Genomic DNA, 17,296 nt, shown 5'->3' with positions numbered 1-17,296 from the left:
GCCTACATTAAGAAAAAATGACCTAACTTATGTGGAATCTAACAAACAAACTCATAGATACAGAAAACAAATTGGTAGTTGCCAGATGCAATGGGTGGAGGGTGGGTGAAATGGGTGAAGGTGGTCAAGAGACAAACTGACAGTTATAAAATAAATAAGCCCTGGTGATGTAATGAACAGCATGACTATAGGTGACTATAGTTAATAATGCTGTATTATATATTTGAAAGTTGCTAAAGAATAGATCTTAAAAGTTCTCATTAAAAGAAAAAAAATTTTGTAACTATGTATAGTGATGAACGTTAAGTAGATTTATTGTGGTGATCATTTCACAATATATACAAATATTGAATCATTAGGTTGTACATCTGAAACTAATATAGTATTATATGTAAATTATATTTGTTTAAATTAAATTTAAAAACAAATGTTTGTTAAATGAATTTAATTAATGAATGTTCAATCTAAAAGGAAGACCTTCCTAACTAAACCTAGAGACCTTAAAATCCATAACGAAAGAGAAATTTTTAAAACACTTTTAGATGGTAAGATATACCCTAAACAAATCAATATATAGGAGGAAAAATATTTGTGGTATAGATGGAAGATAAAAGCTAATTATTTGGGACTTCCACAGCCAAAAATAAAAAGATAAATAAATTAATTAATTTTCTAAAAATGATACATCCAGAGTGTGGAGTACTACACAGCTATTAAAAGTGTCAGACTTGTAGGGATTTCCACGAGGTATTGGTGACTGAGAAATGTAAAACGGATTATCTCTTCTAATAAATTATCCAAAAGAAACAATAACAAAAAAAACCCCACCAGGTATATGCATGTGAATGAATAATTAACTGAACATAAAAATGTTAAAGGAAATCATATTGGTTATCAGACAGGGGAACAGTGATGTGTCTAGAGGAAAATGAGGAGGGAGCAAACAAAAAAAGATTTTTTAAAAAGAAAGAAATATGCACCTTTAAAAAGATGTTATGTTAAAAGTTATGGCACTGTTCAAAACAAAACCTGTATGTGGGTAGAGGAATAAATTTTAAAAATAAAGAGATTTTAAAGTGTTTAATTATGGTTAGCCTCATTAAAGCAAAAGTTTTCTAAATGCTCAAGTACTCACAATGTGGAGTTTCTTGAAAATGCTTATGTAGGTAATAAATACTTTATAACTATTAAGAAAAAAACCAAATTATTAACATTATGAACAATATTATGGCTTTTGCCTTAAGATTTCAATCTGAAGAATAATGAAACTAATGATGTCAGTAACACTCATGAAATACCATAATGATGAGCAAAATTAAAGAACGATCTTAAAATTGAGATTGAAGAATCTTAAATAGAAAACTGTGAGGAGGGCTAAAACAGTAAGAAAATTTCAAATACGACCTCACCTCTTTCAACTGTTCTGAATCTGGTTCTATTTCACCTGTTACCTCTGCAGAACTCAGACAAGGAGGAAGGCTGGGGCTGAAGGCCATGAGGTCTGCCTTGGGCGGCCCCTCCCCAGAGCACACCCTCTGCCGCCTCTGCTGCGAGTAAGACCAGCTCCCCACCGCGCTGGAGTACACCAGCGTGGGCTTCCCGGGCCCGCACGCGCCCTCGCTGGGCGGCGCCGAGCACCGCAGCGCCGTGTACAGCAGCAGCGTGAGCACCAACAGGCTGGACACCGCGCAGATGGCGATGATCAGGTACACGTTCACATCCACTAACGCCGTCTCCGCTCCAGCGGCGCCGGTCGACGCCCGCGAAGAGGCCTTGGGCGCCTGGCCGCTGTCCTCCAGCGACAGCAGCACGGTGGCCGTGGCCGTCAGCGCCGGCTCGCCGTGGTCTTTCACCAGCACCAGCAAGCGCTGGCGCGGCGCGTCCGCCTCGTCCAGGGCGCGCGTCGTGCTGATCTCGCCCGTGTACAGCCCCACGCGGAACGGGCTGCGCGCGCCACCCGCCGCCAGCTGCAGCTCGTACGACAGCCACGCGTTGTAGCCTGAGTCCGCGTCCACCGCGCGCACCTTCGCCACCACGTGGCCCGCGCCCACCGACCGCGCCACCAGCTGGCTCAGTGCGCCCGCCCCGCCGCCGGGCCCGGGCAGCAGCAGCGCGGGCGCGTTGTCGTTCTCGTCCAGCACGAACACCTGCAGCGTCACGTTGCTGCCCAGAGGCGGCACGCCCGCGTCGCGCGCGCTCACCTGGAACTGCAGCAGCTCCAGCTCCTCGTGGTCCAGCGGCTGCAGCGCGTACACCTTGCCGCTCTCCGCGTGCACCGACACGTAGCTCGACAGCGCTCGCTCGCCCACCCGCCGCTCCACCAGCGAGTAGGACACCAGCGCGTTCTCCTGAGCGTCCGCGTCCCGCGCCGACACCGTGAAGATGTGGCAGCCGGGAGGGTTGTTCTCCTTCACCAGCACCGTGTACTCGGGCTGCGCGAACGCGGGCGCGTTGTCGTTCACGTCGGCCACCTCCACGGACACGCTGGCTGTGGCCGACAGGGAAGGCGAGCCCGCGTCCCGCACTGTCACTACCACCTCATAGTTCGCCACGCTCTCGCGGTCCAAGGCGCTGTCAAGCAGTAGTGAATAGTAATTCTTGAAGGTGGACACCAGCTTGAAAGGGCTGTGGGGCATCAGGGAGCAGGTCACCTGCCCGTTGGCGCCGGAGTCGCGGTCGGACACGCTGATCAAGGCGATGACAGTGCCCACCTGAGCGTCCTCTCGCACCGGAAGAGCCAAAGAAGTGACGGTAACTTCTGGGGCGTTATCATTTATATCTACTATTTCCACCAAAATGGTACAATGACCCGCCATTGGAATATTCCCCTTGTCAATTGCTTCCACGGATATTTCATACAATTTCTTTTCTTCGAAATCCAATTTACCTTTTGTCCGAATTTCTCCGCTGCTGGGATTTATGGAAAACGCATATAATATTGTAGGCGATACAGGTCTTCTAAATGAGTAGATTATGTCTGCATTCGTACCATCATCAGGGTCTGTGGCATTTAGTTTGATCACTAATATTCCATTAACTGCATTCTCTAACATTCTCACTTTATAAATTAAGTGGTCAAATTCTGGGGCGTTATCATTCACATCCAGGATTGTAATCAGCAGCTGAACTGTGCCGGTCAGCTCGGGTTTGCCTCCATCACTAGCTGTCAATAATAAACTATGTTCCTGAATTTCCTCTCTGTCCAATGATTTCTTTAACACAAGTGATAACGAAGACGTTTGTTCACGGTTGTTTTGTGTGTCCAAAGTGAAATAATCGTTGGGATAGACTCGGTAGGTCAAGGCGGAGTTTACTCCAATATCTGCATCAGATGCGCCATCTAGTGGGAACCGAGTTTCCGGAGGTCTAGATTCAGCAATGATTATTCTTTTTTCACTTTCAGGGAACACAGGCGGGTTGTCGTTAATATCTGTAACTTCCACCTCCACATGAAACACCTCCAGCGGCCGGTTCACGATCACCTCCAGGTGGATGCTGCACTCCACGCTCCGCCCGCACAGCTCCTCCCGGTCGATCCGAGAATTCACAAACAAAATGCCATTCTGCAGATTTACCTCCAGAAGGTCCCCGCGGCCTTTGGACGCCACCCGGAACAGGCGCGGCACCAGCTCCTCCAGCTCCAGCCCCAGGTCCTGGGCGATGCGGCCCACGAAGGTGCCGTGTTTGGCCTCCTCCGGAACCGAGTAGTGGACCTGGCCGCTCCCCGCCTCCCAGGCTGCGAGGAGCAGAAGCGAGAGAAGCAAAAGCCGAGCTCCTGGGACTCCTCTCCAGGAAGACAGCATGGTACACTCAAAAGCCTTCAGAGATATCTGAAGTATATAGACTACCTTACCTCAAATGCCTCTCAAGGTCTAATTTTACGGGCTTCTATTGCGGGAGAATTCACTAGAGGTTTTCCACTATCGGCCAAATTTTCTGCGGGGAGGAAAGAGGGGAGGCGCTTTCTTCGAGGAATTGTTCTCAGTGAAGAGCGACACCATGCGCATGAATGTGTAAGTGTAAAAATGACTCGGTCCATATTTTCGGTTGATGTAGGGTTGTTTTTTTTTTCTTGCATTTCGTGACATTTTTCATTGCAAATACGTAATGGAAGACTAAATGTTTTTCTTTCCAGTAATACAGTAAATCACTGTATTCTGCTCAGCACTGGATGCTAGTTGAAATTGGTTGATGAGTTCCATCTTTCCACAAGTACATTTTTGCATGTGTAAAACGTGGTGCAGAATTTGTAAAAAGAGGTAATATTCTACATTTGCTTTTAGAACTCAGACTCTAGTTCTGCACAGCTTTGTAGATTTGGGTGGGAATGTCCTTTTCCTGTAATATTTTTGAGACCTATTCACACAACTCCCTTGACTCAAAATGGAAACATAACGAATCACATAAGAATAAAACAGATGAATGTGAAAATTCGGTAACTGATATACAAGATTTTAAATAAACACAATATTTATAAATTCCCCCAAATATGACTGTGAAATTTGGATAAAATATTTGTATTCGAAGGAAATGTCCATTAATGTGCGTATGAGTTTGTATGTGCGTGTGTGTGTACATAAACACACAATGTAGACCATTTAGATATAACAATTCTTTAAAGTTCTGGATTCTCTTTGTATAAAACATGCCAAGAATGAGTATATTATGTATTTGCTAGAAATGAACTTACTACCAATAGGTTAAATTTCCCTCTTCTCTCTCCGTATCATACACCATCACTGGAGAAAGTCCTACTATCATTTAAACTGACTGATTTTCCAAGTAACAACAGGTATATACAGATGTTAACACATCTCTAGCAAGGAAGAAAGGAAGGGGCTCTTACTTTTATCTAATACTGTACCTATCTTTACCAAGTTACCAAGATCCAGGCCAAATAGGGCTAGGAAAGAAAGAACATAACCCCAATAATTCTCTTGCCTGTTTTGTGCACAACTCTGCAGGAAATAAGAGTTGGGTTCATTTCTGAATCTTTGCTCCCCTCTGAAAATGTGAGTAGAGCATTTGGTATTCTCTCACCCTCATCCTCCCCATTGCTCCATTACTTTTATTAACATACCTTTACTCTTATAATGGGAATAGTTTTTTGGTTCTAATTGTTCTTGTCTATCAGGCCCTACCTGTCTCATTTATCTCTCCACCTAACCTAGACTACACAGTCAATCATTTAAAACATGCCCTTCCAGACACCCTAAAGGCACACACCTACTTACAGCACCCCTCTAACATTTTCTTTAGCTTCCAACACACAGCCTAACTATCCGTTTTCTCCATTCCTTCTACTGAGCTTCTCAGTGTGTTAGTCACTTAACCAGGATTACTATATTCTCTACAAGTTTACTCTCACCTTTACCTCAGTTGAGCCCTCAAGTGAATTCATAATTCCTGCCTACAGAGATTCTTCCATATTTTCTTCTCTCTTCTCAAATTCCCAGCCTCATTCCCACAACCTGTTTCTCAGATGATTTACCCAGAGATAAAAGTCATCAAATATGAACTCAATGGCTCTCTGCTTATGTCAACATTGTTCTTTATATTCTCTATTACTCATTCCCTACTAAGGAAAAATCGCCCCACTTTTATGGCCAACCCTATGCTCTTATTTTTTTCTCTATTCTATTCTCTTTCATATTTTTCATCTTCGTCTTCATTCTTTCCCTGCCTGTCCCATCTTCAGTATCTCCCTCTTTACTTGCTTCTTTCCCTCTCACTAAAAGACACTATGGAAAGGCTTTGTGTGGAAGAAAGTTACAAGATGTAAAATGCACTTTAGAAGGTTCACCTGATAATTGTGTCAGAGCAGTAGTACGCCATAATGAGTTGGTGATCCTTCAAAAGTGAGTTTGAGCCACTTTGCACAGTCTATGTGGCTTAAGTTTCAGACTTCTAAAAGTAAAATTCCGATGATAAATATTGTACCTGCACCATAAGAGTGATATGATAATTAAATAAGATAATACAATTAAAGATCCTAGAACAGGTCCTGGAAAATAATAGGGGACCAATAAGTACTCTTATGTTTTATTGAATCAAAGAAATGTTATTAATTGTAAGATGCACCATTACTTGTGTGCTACCAAGAAAAACAGGCAAGTAAATTATTGTAAACCATCAATTATAAGGTGTATACTGGGGCTTCCCTGTTGGCACAGTGGTTGAGAGTTCGCCTGCCGATGCAGGGGACGCGGGTTCGTGCCCCGGTCCGGGAGGATCCCACATGCCATGGAGCGGCTGGGCCCGTGAGCCATGGCCGCTGAGCCTGTGCGTCCGGAGCCTGTGCTCCACAACAGGAGAGGCCACAACAGTGAGAGGCCAGCATACCGCAAAATAAATAAATAAATAAATAAGGTGTATCCTGCTTTAGATGGCTATTATATTTTTTAATGTTATTATATTTATGTAAATAAGAACAATGCTGTAGCCAATCCCAATTGAAAGAAAGAAGGCACTCAATGGGAATTACATAAAATTATTCATCTTAGCAATAATAACATAATTTTTATTATTGTTATAATACTCAAAAGGAGATTTACTGGAATTAGATTTGTGGACAACAAGGCTATTTTACAAGCCTATGCACATAAAGAGCAGTAAAGGAATCCAGTTAATGATATCTGGGAACTCTCTGCACTAACCTTGCAAATTTTCTTTAATCATGAAATTAAGTACAAATTAAAAATAAATTTGAGTTATCAGAACCTAGACAGTTTTTACTCAAACGTACTTATATCTTTCAAGGCGAACCATTCATAGATAATATGAAAAATTATAGAACGAGAAAAATTTTAAATGTGGAGATCCATGGCTTCCATTTCATCTTTATCTCAGTATTTAATATTACTTGAAAAGTTGGGCTAATACACGAAAAGTTCAAAATGACTAATATACTTGAATGATATCAAGGACTTACTTCACTAGACGGACTTAAACAATCTTCTCCTGACGGTTGAAGACAGGGACTGAAGGCCATAAGATCTGCCTTGGGCGGCCCCTCCCCAGAGCACACCCGCTGCCGCCTCTGCTGCGAGTAAGACCAGCTCCCCACCGCGCTAGAGTACACCAGCGTGGGCTTCCCGGGCCCGCACGCGCCCTCGCTGGGCGGCGCCGAGCACCGCAGCGCCGTGTACAGCAGCAGCGTGAGCACCAACAGGCTGGACACCGCGCAGATGGCGATGATCAGGTACACGTTCACATCCACCAGAGCGGCCTCCGCTCCAGCGGCGCCCGTCGACGCCCGCATAGAGGCCTTGGGCGCTTGGCCGCTGTCCTCCAGCGACAGCAGCACGGTGGCCGTGGCCGTCAGCGCCGGCTCGCCATGGTCCTTCACCAGCACCAGCAGGCGCTGGCGCGGCGCGTCCGCCTCGTCCAGGGCGCGCGTCGTGCTGATCTCGCCCGTGTACAATCCCACGCGGAACGGGCTGCGCGCGCCACCCACCGCCGGCTGCAGCTCGTACGACAGCCACGCGTTGTAGCCCGAGTCCGCGTCCACCGCGCGCACCTTCGCCACCACGTGGCCCGTGCCCACCGACCGAGCCACCAGCTGGCTCAGTGCGCCCGCCCCGCCGCCCGGCCCGGGCAGCAGCAGCGCGGGCGCGTTGTCGTTCTCGTCCAGCACGAACACCTGCAGCGTCACGTTGCTGCCCAGAGGCGGCACGCCCGCGTCGCGCGCGCTCACCTGGAACTGCAGCAGCTCCAGCTCCTCGTGGTCCAGCGGCTGCAGCGCGTACACCTTGCCGCTCTCCGCGTGCACCGACACGTAGCTCGACAGCGCTCGCTCGCCCACCCGCCGCTCCACCAGCGAGTAGGACACCAGCGCGTTCTCCAGCGCGTCCGCGTCCCGCGCCGACACCGTGAAGATGTGGCAGCCGGGCGGGTTGTTCTCCTTCACGAACACTGTGTACTCGGGCTGCGCGAACGCGGGCGCGTTGTCGTTCACGTCGGCCACCTCCACGGACACGCTGGCTGTGGCCGACAGGGAAGGCGAGCCCGCGTCCCGCGCTGTCACCACCACCTCATAGTTCGCCATACTCTCGCGATCCAAGGCGCTGTCCAGCACCAGCGAATAGTAATTCTTGAAGGTGGACACCAGCTTGAAGGGGATCTGGGGTGTTAGTGAGCAGGTCACCTGCCCGTTGGCGCCGGAGTCGCGGTCGGACGCGCTGATCAAGGCGATGACGGTGCCCACCTGAGCGTCCTCTCGCACTGGGAGCGACAGCGAAGTGATCATTACCTCGGGGGTATTGTCATTCAGGTCCAGAACTTCCACCAGGACCGTGCAGTGACCTGCCATAGAAGGAATCCCTTTATCAATAGCGTTAACCTGAATTTCATACTCATTATTCTCTTCAAAATCCAGTTTACCATAAATCCTAATTTCACCTGTTTCTGCATTTATTGAAAACATACATTTCTCACTCACTGGCAGAATCATTCTGATTCCATAGGAAATTTCTCTATTTGGTCCTTCGTCTAGATCAGAAGCGTTTAGTTGAATCACTCTGGTGTTGTTTGGGATATTTTCAAACAGCACTACTTTATAGCCAGGCGTATCAAACTCAGGAGCGTTGTCATTAACGTCCAGGATGGTTATTTGAATCTGAACAGATCCTGTTAGTTCGGGTTTACCGCCATCCAGAGCGGTCAGCAATATATTAAGTTCTGGCATTTCTTCTCTATCCAATGACTTCCGAAGAATGAGTTCAGGCAATATACTTTTATCGGTTTTCGTTATTACTTTAAGAGTAAAATACTCATTTAGACTTAACCTATAGGTCACAAGAGAGTTTAGGCCGATATCCGCATCGGAAGCGCCCTCTAGAGGAAAACGAGAGTCCAGAGGAGCAGATTCAGAAATAAGTACCTTTTGTTCTCCTCTGAACACCGGCGGGTTATCATTAATGTCCTTCACCTCCACCTCCACATGGAACACCTGCAGCGGCCGGTCCACGATCACGTCCAGGTGGATGTTGCACTCCGCGCTCCGCCCGCACAGCTCCTCCCGGTCGATCCGAGAATTCACAAACAAAATGCCATTCTGCAGATTTACCTCCAGAAGGTCCCCGCGGCCTTTGGACGCCACCCGGAACAGGCGCGGCACCAGCTCCGTCAGCTCCAGCCCCAGGTCCTGGGCGATGCGGCCCACGAAGGTGCCGTGTTTGGCTTCCTCAGAGACCGAATAATGGACCTGGCCGCTGCCCGCCTCCCAGGCTGCGAGGAGCAGAAGCGAGAGCAGCAGGCGCCGAGCTTCGAAGACTCCTCGCCAGGAAAACTCCATTGCAGACAAAGAGATCTCTGAGGTGAGACTGTCAGTTTTAAGAGGTAGCTCGCCTGCCAACATTTATGACCAGTCTCCCCTTCTGTAAGTATATATTTAGTAAAATTTACCCAGCATTCCTGTCAGTATGGAGTCGATTATTCTGTGGATGGTTGAAATCTGGGCGTGGAGGAAAAGTTTTCACTTTTCACCTTTTGAGTGTACAGCGACATCATGTGACTGATTATGTAAGTACAAGAAAGATCCTGAGGTTCTTTTTGGTTTAGCCACTTTTTGGTTCACTTTAAATCTATTTCGACTTTTTGGATATTTTCATGGATCATTTGTAAATGCCTATTTATTTAATATACATGATATTTTTAACAAAGCACAATAATTCTATTATACTTCAGTTTTAAAAATAGTCTGCTTCAAAGTAGATCATAAAATAATCATTGAAATATGGCATGTCAGAAGCTACTCCTTAGCTATCATGGCCAATAAAATAAAGAATAATATACATCACCTCTGCCCTTATATTGCTTACAATTCACATTTGTAATGATTTTCATCCTTCAAAAGCACTTCATTCTAAGACTTTAGGAGAAAGCCAAGAATTCCCTCATCTAGTAAAGGAAAAGAAACAAATATTTCATTCATATAAATTATTTTATTCATAAATCTGGTGAATATTATAATTCATCATAAATATGGAAGATGTTTTCGGTTCCTTGATACTCAAATGTGATTACTTTTCATACAACTGCCCTCATTCACATAATATGTTGAAAAAATGAAGCTTCGGTATGGATTCTGGAATATTTTACTCTAGCAGGAGTAAAGGATTTTCCTGTAAAATGTTGAGTCAAAGCCTCCAAATTTCATAGTATTCTGAAGTGGCAGTAGAGCACTAATATGAAAAAGATCACGTGAAATGTTTTGGAGCCCAATCTCATTGACAAAAGTCAAAAAAATATGAACTTCATAATGACCATTTAGTTTCCATCTAAATCTTTCCTTTCAGGCCAGTTAGTAGTTACACAGAATATGCTTCTCTTCAGAAAATCACAATGGTGACTATGATTCAAGGGAGAATAAAAAGACTTCATAATTTTATTCATTAATTCAAGACCAGCTTTAAGGGAAAACAAAACACAGATAAGATCCCACAGCTAGTTGTGAACAAGTAAATATATTATTTATAAGCTCATTTAAATTCAAATCAAAATCTTTAAACCAATAAGTTATCACCATTCCTTTTACATATAATAAAGGAAACTGAGAAATTAAATCTTTATAGAATCAGAAAATAATAACCAAGAATGGTTCTACAAGTATAAAAAAACTTAAATCAACTACCACACTGGCTCTTAATTAATGAAAAACATATTTGAATTTTGATGCTATTGGACTATTTAAATTGTCTATCACCATCAAGCTTCTTCATTTTATATCTTCCATTTTCAAAAATAGTCAATGTACCATAATTGGTAAGCAACCTTACTGTAATGTGTAGGTAGTCCTCACACACTGTTAGACATAATTAAATTATTAAACAGATAGGAACATCTAAATTTAGCTTAATACTTAAACAATCAAATTACAAAATAGGATGAAATTACAAATTTACATCATAGAATGTAATCCTGAAATTAAAAATAAGTATAAAAGACACTAAATTTGTACCATAGAAATTAATCCACATAATTTGGAATTATCTAAAATGTGCATTGATTACTTATGTACTGTGTAAAAGTAATGATTTGCAAAATTTTAACCTTTACTTAAAACATTCCAATTTCACATATATACACTACCAAATGTAAGGCAGATAGCTAGTGGGAAGCAGCCGTATAGCACAGGGAGATCAGCTCCGTGCTTTGTGACGGCCTGGAGGGGTGGGATAGGGAGGGTGGGAGGGAGGGAGACGCAAGAGAGAAGAGATATGGGAACATAAGTATATGTATAACTGATTCACTTTGTTATAAAGCAGAAACTAACACACCATTGTAAAGCAATTATACTCCAATAAAGATGTAAAAAAAAATCCAATTTCATTTTATTAAATTTAAATGACGTTCAGTCATTCCAAGAACTTTATTGGGAAATGGGTTATAATGTATGTCCTACCTAACATCCACATTTATTTATATTTACAAAATTTCATAAGTGATATGATGGTTTAATCACTTTTGAGTCTGAAATATTTCATATTTTAACCTTGTTGCCTAATTTGGAATAAAGAATGTTTTTAGACAATTAATATTGAGAAACAAAGTTTCATAAACAGAGGTCCAAGAATGAGCTTCAGCATGGGATCCTTGAATATTATGCTAAGTGGTATGCTGTGTAATTTTAAGGGGAGAATGGCCACATATGACTCTCATCAGATTCTCAAAGAGGTCAGTGATTCCACCATCCTACATGTGGCTAAGAACCACTGAATTAGAAGGATGACCTAGAGGTAAATGATATTTGCTAGAATCTTCAGATGTGGTTAAACCACATGGAAAGAAAATTTTACAAACACCAGCGATAAAGCATTTAAAGATAGGGAATTTAAAATGTTAGATGAGGGAGTTGAGGTTAGCAGATGTAAGCTATTATATACGGAATGCATAAAAAAATGGGACTGACAGAGAACTATATTCAGTATCCTATGATACATAATGGAAAAGAATATAAATAAATATATATATATGTTTGAATCACTTTGCTGTACAGCAGAAATTAACACAACATTGTAAATCAACTATAGTTCAATTTTAAAATGTGAGATGAAAGAAATTGATAAATGTCAATAGGCTTCACTTTGACAGAGTTAACTTCTTCTTTCCACATAAATCCAGAAACATAAGAAATAATGCCAGCTAGCATATATTGCAGATATTATAATCCTATATGCATGCCTTTAGCAAATTTGAATAACTTGATTGAGGAATATGAATGATTTTATTTGCCTAGTTACTTTGGAAGCATAAACCTGGAAGTTCTGTTTCAGTACATAGTACATAAATCTCTCCCCACTTCATGGAACAAAATTAAAAATGGACAGAACTTTTAGTTATATTATTTCAATGAAATAAGCATACTAGAACAAAAGGCTGCATTTTTTTACTGCAAGTAATATGGAAACAGGTTTTATCTTATTGGTAGAGGAAAAACTAAAGATTATTCAATGGACAATAAATGTTTAAAACCATAGAAAAAGAAAGGAAAACCCCTTCAAAACAAATTAAGAGAGTGTCAAAATTTTGATACAAGCCTGAAGTGAGAAAAGTCAGTGATCTAATAATGTGAAAATATCAAGACAAAAGCCTGTTAAAAAACAAAGAGGATAAGTAAAATTGAAATAATCCACAGTGATTATCTACACTACTGAGGGTTAGAGTTGAAATGAAGTGACACAGATCAAATAACAGGAAAGTCATTCTTACATTTTCTTAAACATGTTCTAACAAAACATTAGGGGAAATAGGATATTTATTGGCTAAACAACCTAATACCTCATATGATTAAAATTGTATACGTGTATCATTGGCATTTCACGAACAAACGTTGTTCTTTAAAATGATACTCAAAGTATAGAGCATCATTAAAATTTTTTTTGAAACAAATTGGAATTTAAAAAATTTTAACAGCGACTTCAAAAGGGGGGAATCTATAGAACTCACCTGCCCAGGGTGATTTGATCCTGCCTCCTGCCTTTCCTCTCCGACTTCTCTATCCAGACCGGGAGGAAGGCTGGGGCTGAAGGCCATGAGGTCGGTCTTGGGCGGCCCCTCCCCAGAGCACACCCGCTGCCGCCTCTGCTGCGAGTAAGACCAGCTCCCCACCGCGCTGGAGCACACCAGCGTGGGCTTCCCGGGCCCGCACGCGCCCTCGCTGGGCGGCGCCGAGCACCGCAGCGCCGTGTACAGCAGCAGCGTGAGCACCAACAGGCTGGACACCGCGCAGATGGCGATGATCAGGTACACGTTCACATCCACCAGAGCGGCCTCCGCGCCAGCGGCGCCCGTCGACGCCCGCGAAGAGGCCTTGGGCGCCTGGCCGCTGTCCTCCAGCGACAGCAGCACGGTGGCCGTGGCCGTCAGCGCCGGCTCGCCGTGGTCTTTCACCAGCACCAGCAGGCGCTGGCGCGGCGCGTCCGCCTCGTCCAGGGCGCGCGTCGTGCTGATCTCGCCTGTGTACAGCCCCACGCGGAACGGGCTGTGCGCGCCACCCGCCACCGGCTGCAGCTCGTACGACAGCCACGCGTTGTAGCCCGAGTCCGCGTCCACCGCGCGCACCTTCGCCACCACGTGGCCCGCGCCCACCGACCGAGCCACCAGCTGGCTCAGTGCGCCCGCCCCGCCGCCCGGCCCGGGCAGCAGCAGCGCGGGCGCATTGTCGTTCTCGTCCAGCACGAACACCTGCAGCGTCACGTTGCTGCCTAGTGGCGGCACGCCCGCGTCGCGCGCGCTCACCTGGAACTGCAGCAGCTCCAGCTCCTCGTGGTCCAGCGGCTGCAGCGCGTACACCTTGCCGCTCTCCGCGTGCACCGACACGTAGCTCGACAGCGCTCGCTCGCCCACCCGCCGCTCCACCAGCGAGTAGGACACCAGCGCGTTCTCCAGCGCGTCCGCGTCCCGAGCCGACACCGTGAAGATGTGGCAGCCGGGCGGGTTGTTCTCCTTCACGAACACCGTGTACTCGGGCTGCGCGAACGCGGGCGCGTTGTCGTTCACGTCGGCCACCTCCACGGACACGCTGGCTGTGGCCGACAGGGAAGGCGAGCCCCCGTCCCGCGCTGTAACCACCAGTTTATAGACAGACATGCTCTCGCGGTCCAGGGCGCTGTCCAGCACTAGTGAGTAATAGTTCTTGAACGTGGACATGATCTTGAAGGGGACGTTGGGCGTTATAGAACAGATCACCTGTCCGTTGGCACCAGAGTCGCGATCAGATACACTTATCAGCGCAATGACCGTGCTTGGCTGAGTGTCCTCCCGCACTGGAAGAGACAGGGAAGTCACAGTGACTTCAGGGGCGTTATCATTGGCATCTAAGATTTCGACCCAGACTGTACAGTGACCTGCCATTGGGGGATTCCCCTTATCTGTAGCCTGAACGTCAATTTCATAAACCTTGTTTTCTTCATAGTCTAAAGTTCCATTGACCCTCACTTCTCCACTGTTTTCATGTAGTGTAAATAAACGTTTTCCATTGGGCTTAATCGACATCAAGGAGTATATCACCTCCCCGTTGACTCCTTCATCTTGATCTGTGGCGTTTAACTTTATCACAAGAGTTTCTTTAGCTGCGTTTTCCATCAATCTCACCTTGTATTCTGATTGTTCAAATTCCGGATCATTGTCGTTAATATCCAAGACGCGGACGAAGAGATGAACAGTGCCAGTGAGCTCCGGTTTCCCGCCGTCTGCAGCCGTTAATAGTAAATTAAGTTCCGCAGTTTTCTCTCTATCCAGAGACTTCTTTAATGTAAGTGACAGCCTTTTAATCTGCTTACTATTTGTTGGTAATTCTAAAGAAAAGTGCTCATTTTGACTTAGTCTGTAGGTCAATTGAGCATTCTCTCCAATATCCGCGTCAGAAGCTCCCTCTAGAGGAAAATGAGAGTCAGGTTGCTTAGATTCAGAAATCAGCAGCTTTTGTTCTCTGAGAGAGAACACCGGTGGATTATCGTTAATATCCTTTACTTCCACCTCCACATGGAACACCTGCAGCGGCCGGTCCACGATCACCTCCAGGTGGATGCTGCACTCCGCGCTCCGCCCGCACAGCTCCTCCCGGTCGATCCGAGAATTCACAAACAAAATGCCATTCTGCAGATTTACCTCCAGAAGGTCCCCGCGGCCTTTGGACGCCACCCGGAACAGGCGCGGCACCAGCTCCTCCAGCTCCAGCCCCAGGTCCTGGGCGATGCGGCCCACGAAGGTGCCGTGTTTGGCCTCCTCGGGAATGGAGTAGTAGATCTGGCCGCTGCCCGCCTCCCAGGCTGCGAGAAGCAGAAGCGACAGCAGCAGTCGCCCAGTGTCCAATCCCCTTCTTTCAGACGCGAACATTGCATACATTGACTTCCCAAATAAGATTCTTTACATTTACAGTACCATAGACTCCCGTTTTGGGTTAAAAATCTTACTGAATTTTTGAGAAGTTTCAAAGGATCCTTTAACGGTAGCATCCGGCATGATGGAGTCTTTAAATGCGGAGTTCCTGGCTGCTCAGACCAACCCTTGAATGAACTATTTCCTCCAAGTAAAGAGCGACACCTTGTGCCTGAAATTGTGAGTATTGTACACTACATCCAATACCACAGAATTTTACTTGAGAAAAAAATAAGTTCACGTGTTTCAAGCTATTTTACCCCCCAAATCATATTTCTAAAGTGCTTATTTGTGGAATAAAAATCAGATTTTAAGTCATATTGAAACTGATGGTATATGGAAAATGGCATTTTATTCTTGATTAACATCAAATTGAAATATTTGTTCCTATGTTTGATGTAGAGTTCTACAATTGAAAAAATTATGAAAAAATAAATTCAAACATTTCCTCATATAAAAATATCAAATTTGAATTGTTTTACTTCTAGTCACCCTTGTTACTTTGGCTGCTAGGAAACTCAAAGACAAATTTGAAGTTTTAATAACATTTCTTTAGTCTTTAAGTCTGCATATTGTGTTTTCATCTATGTGCACTTGCTTTCTACTTATATTTTTATTAGTTCTAATTCTTTATCATTATTTATATTTAATTGTGTTCCTGTTACAAACAACTTTATATGCATTGAAGAACAAGAAAAACAAAAATATATTTCAAATTTGGTAGTTTAAAACATAGAATTCATAAGACAAAAGTCTATTGATGTAGATGAAACATATCTGGCATATATGCTTTCTCATGTAAGTTGCATTGCTAACAGTATAATAAGAGATATCAAAATGACACTTTATGTAATAGTGTCAATATATGAAAGAAGTAGTCTTTTAACTATAGAATGAACTTTTACCATTCAATGAAATAAAAATCACCATGAAAATTTCTGTGCCATATTGGTATTTCCACTCACCAACATTGGCTTTTGTATATCTATCAAGTCATATTCATGAAAATAGCTGACCTATTTCTTCTTAAAAGAATTTTGGGTTTGAGATTGTAAGTTCATCCAAAACAAGGGAAATGACTTCTAATCACATTGCCTCTAAGTGCCTAATATTGTGCTAAAAAATCATAGAAAATAATCAAACAATTCAACCAAATGCTCAATGACCTACCATGTTACTTCCATTAACACTAATGGAAATTCGATTTCATATAATACCAACTAGAAAATCAGAATTGTTGATGTGAGTTTTCATTGCCTGAACTTGTAAATTAGTTACATGTCCTTCGTCTTTTCATATTACCTTGGGTTTTAAGGAGGAAAAAAGAGGGTACAGTGGAAGTTTAGAGTAGAAAGTGGTTCAGAATAAGTATCACTCTAGCTTGAGTATTTTGTTGTATGGTTTTAATGGTTCATGTCGAATCTAAAAATATTACAATGAAAAAATTACTAGTATATTTATTTGTATGTTAATATTTTCCTTTATCTTGAACACATACATATATTCTATTGCTAATTTCAAACCTTGTTTCATTTTTTTCAAATTTACTCTTTTCCCAATATTATTATTCTGCTAGAATTCTTTTTAAAGACAATTAAAAATTGTTTCTTAAAAAACAAACAAAGCAGGCTCATCACCTTTTATGACACTGAATTCTGTTATGCATCTATAAAACAACCACTCATATGAGCCTCTTTTCAAAATATAATATTAGGCTAGATAACAGTAGGTTTAACATGATGTTCAAGGCCTGTCAGATTTATTTTGTAGAAGAAAGAAGCAACAGGCCTCCAACCACTTCATTATGGAAACTGGGGAATGAGATGTTATATGCAATGTGGAGTCTTTAAAGGCAGAGAAATAAACATGAGAAAGTTTACCCAAGGGAGATGATGATATTACATGTCTGAATTAA

The 17,296-nt window shown here is 43.6% G+C and overlaps 2 protein-coding genes across 3 annotated transcripts in view; both read right to left on the bottom strand.

Moving 5' to 3' along the window:
* The window catches only part of LOC136120649 (protocadherin alpha-C2), a 108,189-nt gene extending 92,850 nt beyond the window's left edge, over window positions 1-15,339 (bottom strand). Inside the window, exon 1 of one of the 2 annotated variants that reach the window (XM_065874171.1) lies at window positions 13,008-15,339. In XM_065874171.1, the coding sequence (XP_065730243.1) occupies window positions 13,008-15,339 (2,332 nt within the window). Of the gene's footprint in view, window positions 1-1,409; window positions 3,923-13,007 lie in introns of those variants that run through there. The other variant, XM_065874169.1, reaches the window with a different exon arrangement.
* Window positions 6,920-9,295, bottom strand: LOC136121638 (protocadherin alpha-12-like). Its single transcript, XM_065875550.1, has one exon. The coding sequence runs from the start codon at window positions 9,293-9,295 to the stop codon at window positions 6,920-6,922; it is 2,376 nt and encodes a 791-aa protein (XP_065731622.1).
* Window positions 15,340-17,296: the final 1,957 nt, after the last annotated feature.

This window comes from Phocoena phocoena, chromosome 3, assembly GCF_963924675.1.
Source record: "Phocoena phocoena chromosome 3, mPhoPho1.1, whole genome shotgun sequence".
Taxonomy (NCBI): domain Eukaryota; kingdom Metazoa; phylum Chordata; class Mammalia; order Artiodactyla; family Phocoenidae; genus Phocoena; species Phocoena phocoena.
The sequence above is the reverse complement of the archived record's forward strand: the minus strand, read 5'-3'. Positions and strand labels throughout refer to the sequence as shown.